The 11,250-nt window shown below is 36.4% G+C and overlaps 1 protein-coding gene across 3 annotated transcripts; it reads left to right on the forward strand.

Moving 5' to 3' along the window:
- The first annotated feature begins 866 nt into the window (after positions 1-866).
- On the forward strand, positions 867-10,820 carry LOC110814055 (Acyl-CoA N-acyltransferase with RING/FYVE/PHD-type zinc finger protein). Of its 3 annotated transcripts, XM_088215130.1 has the most exons (9): positions 867-3,426; positions 3,914-4,049; positions 4,157-4,236; positions 5,945-6,183; positions 6,666-6,752; positions 8,272-8,371; positions 8,502-8,715; positions 8,798-9,399; positions 9,605-9,810. In XM_088215130.1, the coding sequence occupies exons 1-9, from the start codon at positions 1,225-1,227 to the stop codon at positions 9,614-9,616; spliced, it is 3,672 nt and encodes a 1,223-aa protein (XP_088071256.1). In that variant the 5' UTR covers positions 867-1,224; the 3' UTR covers positions 9,617-9,810. The 3 variants fall into 3 exon arrangements, with proteins under 3 accessions (XP_088071256.1, XP_088071255.1, XP_021897063.2); XM_088215129.1 differs by having other exon boundaries at positions 869-3,426; positions 8,798-10,820; XM_022041371.2 differs by having other exon boundaries at positions 869-3,426; positions 8,801-10,820.
- The last annotated feature ends 430 nt before the right edge of the window (positions 10,821-11,250 follow it).

The raw sequence follows: 11,250 nt of genomic DNA on the forward strand, positions 1-11,250 counted from the left end.
CCGATGTATTCAAATCTATAAAGTGCTTGTTTGGTCCAGATTTTATACCAAAAAAAAAAACAAAAGTACTTTTAGTTTGAATGTGAGCCGCTTCTAGGTTTTTAATATTTGTTGAAATTAAGAGTTAAAAAATTGATACTTTGAAGAAATAGTTTGCACGTTTTCAGAGAACTAGAATTAATTTTATGTTTTATAAATTATTTTTTAAATAAAAATATCATGTTAACTCGTTGTTAATAATATTATATTTATTATAAATTATTAAAATAGTATTTATTTTGGAAGGAAATAATAATTTAAAATTAATATTTATGTTGAACAGAATAAATATATATTTAAAATAATTCATTATTTTAATATTTATTGATTTTATAAATAATTAAACTACTCCTATAAAAACTGTCAATAAAATTCGATGGTGCAATACTTACGACATCATAATCCATAAACAATTCAAAGTTCCAACAATAGAAACCCAGAAATGTAAAATGGATTTATAAACCCATAAGAGGAAATTATCTTTCGGACAACCTAGTTTTTGTCGAAGAGATGGGGGATTCTAACGTTCCAAATTAACATATTCACGCGCTCGCTTTGGCGATTGCCCATCACATTCCTCGTTCATTCCTAACTAGGATCGTAAAGTTAGAAACTGTAAAAACATCCACGTCAGTACAACCGACGGTTAAAAATATTTAGCCATGAATGAAGCCCGGCCCATTCTCCCCTGCAACGAGATTTGGAGGGAAAACTCGGGGGAAAGTAAAATGCTTCACCCAAATTATTTATGTAAAAACAAATTTATTAAAACGAAACCAGAATTTAAAATTAAAAAAAAAAAAAAATTTGGGCTGTTTATATGGGTTTCATTTATAATCCAAACCCAGAATCTCTCTCGTACCCTTCTTTCTTTCTCTCGCTTTGTTCGCCGGGAAGGTACTTCACCGATCGCTTTTCCATTGAGGTTAATGGAATTGCCAAGCTCTCTGGGGAGATTTTTCTGTCCGGGACATTCACTGTAATCGCATGTTTCGTTTTCCTTTAATTATCAAAGCAATTTCCTTCTTTTTGCTCCAGATCTGGTGCTTTTTTGCTTCTTGATTTTAATTCAGGTATATTTATTGTTTCTTTATCGATTATGCTGGTGAATTCCGGATGAATACTGAGAAATATTTAGAAATTTAGGGCCTTCTTTTTTTTTTTGGCTGGCTTGATTGGGTGTATATGGAAGAGGATAGGAGATCCCGGGAGCATTCGGGGATAGTCGTCAAGAATAGAAGCTCTTCGGGTTGTTTGATTGTGAAGAAGAAAGGTGATGAGGCTGCTCGTGCTGCTTCTTCTTCAGGTACTCGAAAGGTTTTTGATTCCAAGAAGGAAAAGAAGAGGTCTAGGCTGGTTTTGAGTGAGTCGGGATCGAGTGATGAGCTTTTGGTGCCTGCTCGTTCAAGGGTTGGGCCTGATACTATCCGGGTCTGTAACGGTTTAGCTGGTTATGACAATGATGTTGTGGAGGAAAGTGAAATTGGTAGGAAGAGGAACAGGCTGGATCGCACTAGGCATAATGAAGATTTTGTCCTTGGTAGAAATGGCGACGACCCAAGTGACGGGAAGAGGAATAAGTTAGATGTGTTTGAGTTCAATGAATATGACGGGATGGACGGGGATACGATGATGAGGAAACATTTTGATGATGGCGGGGCTGATGTTAGTGGGAGAAGGCTTCTTGGTTCAATGACTGTCGGTAGAAGTGGTATCGAGAGGGAGTATGAGGTTGCATCCAGCAGAGGTGTTGTAATTGAGAAGAGGAAGAATTCATATTTTGACAGGAAAGGTAGCTTGAAACGAAGGGATCGCAGTTATAAAAATCGCTTTGAGATGAGTACAGATGAAAGTCGGCTACCTATATCATTGTTACGGGATAAGTATATGGTCGATTCTGATGAACCTATTAGGCTCCAAGGGAAAAATGGCGTTTTGAAGGTGATGGTAAACAAGAAGAAAAAGGCAAGTGGGTCTCTGAGAAACTTTGATCTCATGGAAGCCCAAGAAACCCATAGTGGTTTGAAGATTCAAGACTCTGTACGGAATGCTCCACTCAGTTCCTCAATTTACTCAGAAAATGAAGATCTTGATCAATCAGCTCCTTTTGTTGGGACGAGAAAGAATGAGATTAATTCACAGAAATCACCATCAACTAAGAATGGTGATGACCAAGATTCTGAAGCTAGTGATACATCATTGAAGCCAGAACAAAAGAATGTTGAAACTCTTAAGTCTAAAAAGGCTGCAAGCAGTAAGGGAAATAAAACTCAAGCTGAACATCACTCACCAGCCAAAATCAAAGAAGGAAAAGTTAGGCGTGGTAGTGGTACGGAGAAGCAAAGATTGCGGGAACGGATTAGAGGAATGCTTCTAGAGGCAGGCTGGACAATAGACTACAGACCAAGGAGGAACAGAGATTACCTAGATGCAGTCTATATAAACCCCGTAGGAACTGCATACTGGTCAATCATTAAGGCTTATGATGCACTTCTGAAGCAGTTGAATCATGAGGAAGATGAGGCCAAACCTAGCAGAGATGGTGCTTCATTCACTCCAATAGCAGATGAGGTACTCAGTCAGTTAACAAGGAAGACAAGAAAGAAGATTGAAGAAGAAATGCAAAGAAAACAAAGGGATGGCAGTGATAGTGAGATTGAAAAAGAAACTGGTGCAAGGAAGTCCTCAAGCACCAGGCATGAAGATGGAAGTATGGATAGTGTTAGCGATGAGGAGAAACTATCTTCGTTTAAAAAGCAAGGTGGTAAATCATTGAAGAGCAAAATGAATGAAAATGGTACAGTCAGCGTAAACTTACGAAGTCAGAGTTTTGAAAGACTGTCTTCTGCGTCCAATTCACATAAGCTGCACGGAAGAAAAAGTAAAAAACTGGGCAGATGTACTTTGTTGGTACGAAGTTCCAAAGAGGGGCAAAATTCAGAGACTGATGGCTTTGTTCCTTACTCTGGAAAGCGGACACTGCTTTCATGGCTGATTGACTCTGGAACTGTGCAATCAAGTGAAAGGCTGCGCTATATGAACCGTCGACAGACTAAGACACTGCAGAAAGGCTGGATTACAAGAGAGGGCATCCACTGTGGTTGCTGTAGTAAAATCCTCACAGTTTCAAAGTTTGAGATTCATGCTGGAAGCAAGTTGCGTCAGCCATTTCAGAACATATATTTGGAGTCTGGCATATCTCTTCTGCAGTGCCAAATAGATGCATGGAATAGGCAAGAAGGCTCTGAGCACTTTGGTTTCCACTCTGTTGATATTGATGGTGATGATCCTAATGATGATACTTGTGGCATCTGTGGAGATGGTGGTGATTTGATCTGTTGTGATGGTTGTCCATCCACATTTCACCAGAGCTGCCTTGATATACAGGTCTATCTTTGTAATTTTTTTTGTATACATGTGGCTTACTTGGCCTTTTTTTTTCATTTTCCTTTCTTTTAATTCCTTTTCTTTTCCTCTTGAGGGCATTGGATTTTTTGTAATTTAGTTTTTTTTAGCCAACACATTAGATATTTTGAGACACTTAACTTACATTGTACTAAAGTCCAATAATCTGGTGTTTCATATTTGCAGTGAGTTCTTTCACAATGAAGTAATTAATTTTTTGTGATGAATTAATTATTTCCTTGCAGGTGCCCTTGGAAAACAATTGATATCATTTGAATGTGATTTTCTAAATGAGTTGGGAAAACCTGGGTGATTCAGCTTCCCCTTGGAAGTGACTTAGATTAGATTGCTTCGGACCTTTTTTTTCTTTTTTTTCTGTTACCTTAGGTTCTTACTTTCTTTGGATTTCTTGTGACCATGGTCTGGATCCAGTTGTCCTGAGTTATTCTTATCTTCCTTTTTATTGCAGATCCTTCCCCAGGGTGATTGGCACTGCCCAAATTGTACATGCAAATTTTGTGGGATAGCCCACGGGGATGCTACTGAACCAGCCGATGATATAACTGTCTATGAATTATTCACTTGCAGGATGTGTGACAAAAAATGTATGTTGCTCCTTTCCTTGGTTTGACTTTGACTTGCATTAATGCTATCTTTTTATTGTTTTTCTTTGCATGAACATCTGATTGTCATTTAATTTACCAATTCATAGGTCACAGATCATGCATACCAGAGATGGATTCCCTTCCTGCTGATTCAATCCCTTCTTTTTGTGGGCAAAAGTGCAGAGGGGTACTTACTCTTTACAACCTTCTGAAATTTTATTAGCCTAGATTTCATCCATTACCATTCAATCCATGAAAAGAATTTTTATGTGAGTGTTTCTCAATACATATATATATATATATATCAGTTTGTTCTGGATTTTTCACTCTTGTTGGTTGCCTTATCCCTATACAATACATGTCTTTGGATTTTTTTTATGCTTTATTCTATGCTATTGAAACAAGTGGCTTGTGATATTTTTGGATGAGAAATAAATAGGTAAAGTTTTTTTTTATATAAAAAAAAGAGTATCATTAACGGGCACTTGGGTTAGAGGCGTAAGTTATTTCGTTCAAACTGAAAAAACCAAATCAGACTACCAAAATGATTCGAGTTGATTTGGTTTTTGATCTCCAAATTTTGGTTTTGATTGGAAAAAAACCAGAATGTTTTATTTGGTTTGGAAAATTTTTAAACCAAATTAAATTGAAATTCATATTAATATACTTAAAAAATAATATATAGCATAAACTATTAACTAAAAATAGCTGGCTTTTTTGTCCTAAATACCTGAAATAGATGTATATGTAACTTTTTTTTTTTTTTTCCCTAATTTGTAAATAAAACTTGCTTATTTTGCATGAATATTGTTTTAAGATACATTATCATGAATGCAAGTTAATGCTGTACTGTGGAACTGACAGAAATTAAAAAAAAAAAAAAATGTAAGAAAGTCAGTTTAGATCAAACCATACTAAACCAAATTATTTACGTTAAAATCATATGATGTAGCTTGAATATTTTAGAAACTTGTAGAGGTTTGGTTTGCATAGATGGTACAAATGAGATCAAACTAATTGATTTATTCTCCTTCCTAGGATGCAAACCATGCACAAGGGATTTACCAAAAAAAAATTAAAAAAAAAACAGAAAAACCAAAGAGTCTACAAGTCTGCTCAAACCCATGGGACTCCCACGGACATGATCCTGCCAACAAAATACTCATGAAAAGAAATCAAGAATCTCTATTTCTAGGAAAAGGAGAACAAGTGTCCTCAAAACCTCTCTTGTTTTCTTTTTCTCCAAATGAAGGAAAAAAGAGAGAAAAAAAAAAAGACATGGATAAGATTATATAGCCTTTTTCTAGATTTGCAAACCTCGACTAAGCCTGAAGCTTCTCTTCAACCAACCCCTAAAGTAAGCAGAAGCCAAGTTGTAAAGGCCAAGCGTAAAATCTCAGAATCTTCTAGTCTCTGAATACTGAAGAAGGAAATAGTTGGGGAATCCATACTTCTATAGGCACAAAGGGCATCTTTTGACAATGATTTTCCATCTTTTCTTCAAGTTTTCTGTGGTTAAAATTGTTCCCCAAGTCATTCTCCAAGCAAAAGAAGCAGTTCTGGAACACCTTACATATTCTTACATATAATGATTATTTTCGCCAATATTCTTACATTTTTTTGTTTGGTTATGCACTGCCATTATTGATGCATGTATATTCTTAGCAGTGTCTTCTAGACAACCTTAATGTCAAAATTTTGGTTTCTGGACATCTCTTGTTTTTAAAATTAAGCTGTGGCACTAGATTGTTGTCTTGCAAAGTCTCAACTTTGAATTTTTTGGAAGAATATTCAAATGCCACCTCCTATTTATGGAGGAGTGGCTGCAATGTAGGTTGACTTTACGTGGTAAGTTGTATGATGTGGTTCACATGCATTTTTCTCTGTTCTGGCAGCTTTTTGAACATTTGCAGAAGTATCTTGGCATTAAACATGAACTAGAAGCAGGATTTTCATGGTCTCTTATTCATAGAGTAGACACAGATCCAGAGTTATCTTCTCGAAGCCTGCCTCAGAGAGTGGAGAACAATTCCAAACTTGCAGTAGCATTGACTATCATGGATGAATGCTTTCTCCCAATTGTTGATAGGAGAAGTGGGATCAATTTAATTCATAATGTTCTTTATAACTGTGGGTAAGTGTCTTCTCTATTTGGTTGAAAAATTAGACCTCCCCTCTGCCTCCACTAATGAATTTTGTTCTTCCCATGTTGGCATTGGTAAGATATGGGTATAATGGTTCACTAGTTTTTTTCTTTAATTTACAAGCCCTTGTACAGCACTAGATAGATGAGAATTCTCCTTAATTGCTGAAACTGAGTTGGAGAATTAATGTTAGCCTATTTTAGCTTTTACTTTAGGTGGTTTATCTTTCAGATTCATGAAGAGTGGATGTTTTGTAAGTCATTACATGTTTTACAGGTGCTATAAAATTTTTAGCTTCCTCAGTTATGCTGATATCTCTCTATACTACTCTCTGCGTGTATGTTTTCACATGCATGAGAGAGTACATGCATAGCATTATTGAGCTCTTAATTATAATAAGCCTTTTGTGAGATTATGTCGATGTCATTTCCTTTTATTCACATATTTTTCTCTTTTATTTTTCCTTTTCAAGATCAAACTTCAATCGGCTAAAGTACAGTGGCTTCTATACTGCTATTCTGGAGAAGGAGGATGAAATAATTTCTGCAGCATCTATCAGGTAATATGCTTAATAACTTCATGTTCATTCTATTTTGTAATTTGTGTGAAGGAAAGAAATAGAAGTGGATTTTGCTGTTGTTGCACTTCTTTTGCTAGGAGATAGGCCTTCTGCTTTTTGTTTCAGGATCATTCTCCTTCTTCTACGGGGATTTTAAAGGACCTTGTTGATATTCTAGCAAATGTGTGCTCCTTTCTTTCTTTGTACAGGGGTGTGGTACCTTGTTGTGATGTTCAATATCACACAGATTTTTCTTCTAAGAAACTTCATGTTCATTCAAATGCCATTTTCTATCAATTTAATTGTTTTAAACAGGGAGTATATGTTGAAGAAATAACTCAGGAACAAAAGGAAAACAAAGAAAAAGAAAAACAGGAGCATATGTTATTAATGAACACCTGAATTATGTGGAAAGGAGGGCCCCTTATAGGAAATGAACTTGCTGGCAAAAACAGAAGCATAAGTCAATGTCATGGGAATAAATCATATAAAATCTATGTTATGCCAAAAGTAGATTAACTTAGGGGGAGATTTGGGTTTGCAGAGGTATGCACGGGGATAAATCTTTGAAAAAGAGAGCTAGTTATATTCCTCTGACTACTTAATAGGTTATTTTGAAGGAAAGAAATAGAATTGGTTTTGAGGACATAGAATTTTCTTTTGATAGAGTAAAGGATACTTGGTTTCAGACCATAAGTTTCTTTATTAAGGGTGATCCTCTTTACTCTTGTGACGATTTAGGGGATTTGATTAACATGTTGATAAACTTGTAAAGTTTTTATATACGGATTGCACCTCCTTGGTGCCTTTAATATTGTACTAATTCTTTTAAAATAAATGCCCAAAGTAGGTTAATTGGTCCCAGGTCAAGTTCCCGCCCTTTTTTGTTTTTCCTTCAAGCCAGTCATTATCATACTGATGCCTGTTTGAATTGACTTATTTTTTAGTGCTTCAAATTTATTTAGCCTAAAACTCCAAGGAGCTTTAAGCTGAAATAATTTGAGTTACTAAAATTTTTCTGGCGTATAGGCTCGAGATAAGCTGATCAATTATTTGTTAAAATTAGTGCTTAAAGCTAAAAATTTACAAAGTAACAACAGGGAACAATATGACTAAATTTATTGTCATAATTTGTCACTAATATATAATATAAATTTTTTTTGCCAATATCATTTCCCTTAAACTTATAGGATAAAAAGATTTATCTCTTCTATTCTCAAATATGTGAAAACAAATAGGAAGATAAGATAGGCAGAGAGGTAAATGTGCAACAATGTTGAGGATAGTTTTGTTCCAAAGACGATAAAACTAATAAGTTTCCCCATGAGATTATTGTGGCTGATAGTGTACAGACATCTGACTGTATATCTACCTGGTATGGCAACCACGTTTTCCATTGGAGTTCTGAGTTCTTTGATAAGTAGGTTTTTAATACATTATACCAACAAGCATATTGGTTTCTGTTTGTACATTAGCATACATATAAATTCTTGACATTACATCAATTGCTTCTTGATAGGTTCCATGGGACTAAGTTAGCAGAGATGCCATACATAGGAACTCGTCATATATACAGGCGCCAAGGAATGTGCCGTCGGCTTTTTGGTGCTATTGAGTCGGTAAGCTATTAGAATGTTCTATTCGCTTCATTTGTAAGGGAAAATGCACAATAAAGCCTTCTGCAACTTTTCTCTTTAGACTGGGATACCTGCTTTCTTGCATACATGGTGATGGATTTTTCTTTTGAAGGCTCTCTGCACTCTCAAAGTTGAGAATCTGGTTATCCCTGCTATTGCTGAGTTTATGCATGCATGGACAGAAGTTTTTGGTTTCACTCCTCTTGAGGATTCACTTAAGAAGGAAATGAGGTCCATGAATATGTTGGTGTTCCCTGGTATAGATATGTTACAGAAACAGCTGTTGAACCAAGAAAATGCTAAGGGAGACAGTGCTGCTGATACAGGTTTAAGTTAGCGCAATATATTTTCCTTCTTGCAAACCATGTGTTAAATTTCCTGTTTTCTAATTTTGTATCTCTGTTTCAGCAGGTGCAAGACAAAAGGTATTGAAATTAGAGCATTCTATTACACCCGAGGTTGAAACTAAGCCCTATGTGGATTGTTCAGCCAAGCAAGAACATCATGAGCAGGATGATAGCAATCCTAGCAACAAGAAAAAGGTTAATGTTGCTTTGGTTTCTGATTCCCAAACGCCCCATGTTTCCTTGGATGATGTTTCCGCGGAGAGTTCTCTAATTGCTTCCCAAGAACTACAAATTCCAGCCTTAGCTGAGGGGATCACATGTGTGGATTCTCTGTCGATAAACAAGACAGAAGAGTCTGCTGACCTGAGATCTCCATTTGTCTCTAACACAAGTGATGATACAATGAAAATGGAAAAGAAGCCAAGAGTGGGTTCTCCTGTAAAGGATAATACTTGGTCTCATAAAGAGGGTGATAGAGATGACACACATCAAATGGATGCTAATGTTGTTGCCTGTCGTGAAGTTAAAACTCCAGTCTCAATTGAGGAGACTATAAACTCTGATTCTCCATCACTGGATGAGTTAGCTGTATCTCCCTCTGGCAGTAAATGTTTTGTTAGTCACTCTTCCAGTCAAGCTACTCTAGAGGCAGAAACTAAACAGGTATATGGTTCTCATGTTGATAATAATAGTCATTCTTTCAAAAAGGCTAGCATGGGTGTGGAGGTGGCAGGTGATGCTTCTGACAAGAAATGTCTCCTGCTTTCTGATAGAAGTCGAAATTTGGACAATCCATTATCTGTGTCTCCTGTTGTAGGAAAGTCTCCGTGTCGCAATGGGTGTTGCATTCATGATCCCCTTGCTGCAGGTGTTGATGTAGCTGCATCTCACAAAACCCAAGTCTTAACTGGGGCAGGTGCATCTGCTAATTCTGAAGCTGGAGTTAAGTTGCAGAGATCTTCTTCTGGGAGTCTATATCATTTAGGCTCAGATACTAGTTGTGTCGCTCTGGAAGGAGAATCTAAGGCTGTACTTCATTCATCTGTTGAAGACAATCTAGAGATGTCCAGGAAAGATCATACAGAAGATGGCCATGTCCCTGATGCTAGTTTGGTTACCTCATCTCAAATTAAATTGGTAGCCCCTGTGAAGGTGACCGTAGGTGCTGATCCTTTACTGGGAAAGAAGTTAGCTGAATCTGCTTCTGCCAGAACATATGAAGGAGATGTTGAGTCTTGTAATGAGGATGACATAAATAATAACACTGAGCCGGTTACTTTTCCAATGGAGATTTTTACTGAGAAGATTGGTGACAAGATAAATGGAATTCCTGGTTTCTCTTGTTCTAACCCAAATGCAGCTGATGTGAGTTCATTATTGCAAATCAATTCAAATAGTCAGATTAAACTTGAGGAGGAAAGCAAATCCGACATGGCTAATTGAAGTTGTTTCAGAAGGAATGTTTTGTGAAGAAGGTTATCTACAGTTTTCTGTTGGCAGTTATGGAACTCATGCTCATAAGAGGACACCTGAAGCTATTTCTGTTTGCTGTTTCACTGCATTAATGTTGTCCAGGACGTGTTATTTCCATTTCTCCTTGTGCAGAAAGTGGAAACAATCTTTAATTTTTGGGCTCTGTTACTTGAGAGTAAGTTAATGTGAACAGCAGGCAGGGAAAGATGTTCTGGCCCAAGCATCAATTTGTGAGGCAGCTCCAGCTGAGAGCCCTTGATGATGTGATATGGAATTACGCTAAAGGAGGAGTAGCTGGTTTGTTGCAGTCTGAATGTGGGTATGTTTATATCCCATCGCATTCAGTGTATATATAGATATATATATATATATATATATCTGAATCAGCTGGGGGAAGAAATGCAAAGTTTGACCAGGTCCTGTATTATTTCAATCTTTGTTTAGCAATTCATAGTGTTGATGTTAGCGCATTACATGATAGGTGGGTGGTTGAGTTTTGAGCGACTCCTGTAATTATTATATGCTTTATTCCTTGTCGTAGCACTTGGTTCATAACACGCATCAGCCGAAGTTTCTGATTAACTAAAGATGTCAGTGGCCTTTTGATCGTACCCAGTTTAATTTCTAGTGTAGTATAGACACACACACACACACACACACGTGTGCATTTGATCTCCAACTTGGCTATCTCCTATTATATATACTACTCTTCTTTGAATAGAACGAGGAAAGTTCTATACTACACCATTAGTTTACCTTACTAAAAATATAGGAATCATGAATTTGGCTCGAATAACCAAAGTACAAATATGAATTATGTGTTAAGTTTACGTGTTCAGAATTTTCCTCAAGTTCATCGCATTAAGATGCAATTTAACAGAGTTATATGGCAATCATATTTATTCATAAAAAAAAATAATAGTATATTGAGACTTCTGTATTTCTCATGAGTCCCTCATTTCCATCATCAGATTCACTTTAACTATTACATCTTAATATGATAAACATACCTTATGACACTTGGAAATAAACCATAATTTT

This window comes from Carica papaya, chromosome 3 (assembly GCF_054855325.1).
Source record: "Carica papaya isolate Zhongbai chromosome 3, ASM5485532v1, whole genome shotgun sequence".
Taxonomy (NCBI): domain Eukaryota; kingdom Viridiplantae; phylum Streptophyta; class Magnoliopsida; order Brassicales; family Caricaceae; genus Carica; species Carica papaya.

What these genes read in the sequence shown, in the direction of transcription:
- LOC110814055 (XM_088215129.1), top strand. Translation starts at nt 1,225, where the DNA reads ATGGAAGAGGATAGGAGATCCCGGGAGCATTCGGGGATAGTCGTCAAG. An exon ending in TTTTTGGTGCTATTGAGTCG is followed by an intron (nt 8,372 to 8,501) that starts GTAAGCTATTAG and finishes TTTCTTTTGAAG; the next exon opens with GCTCTCTGCACTCTCAAAGT. An exon ending in AGACAGTGCTGCTGATACAG is followed by an intron (nt 8,716 to 8,797) that starts GTTTAAGTTAGC and finishes TCTCTGTTTCAG; the next exon opens with CAGGTGCAAGACAAAAGGTA.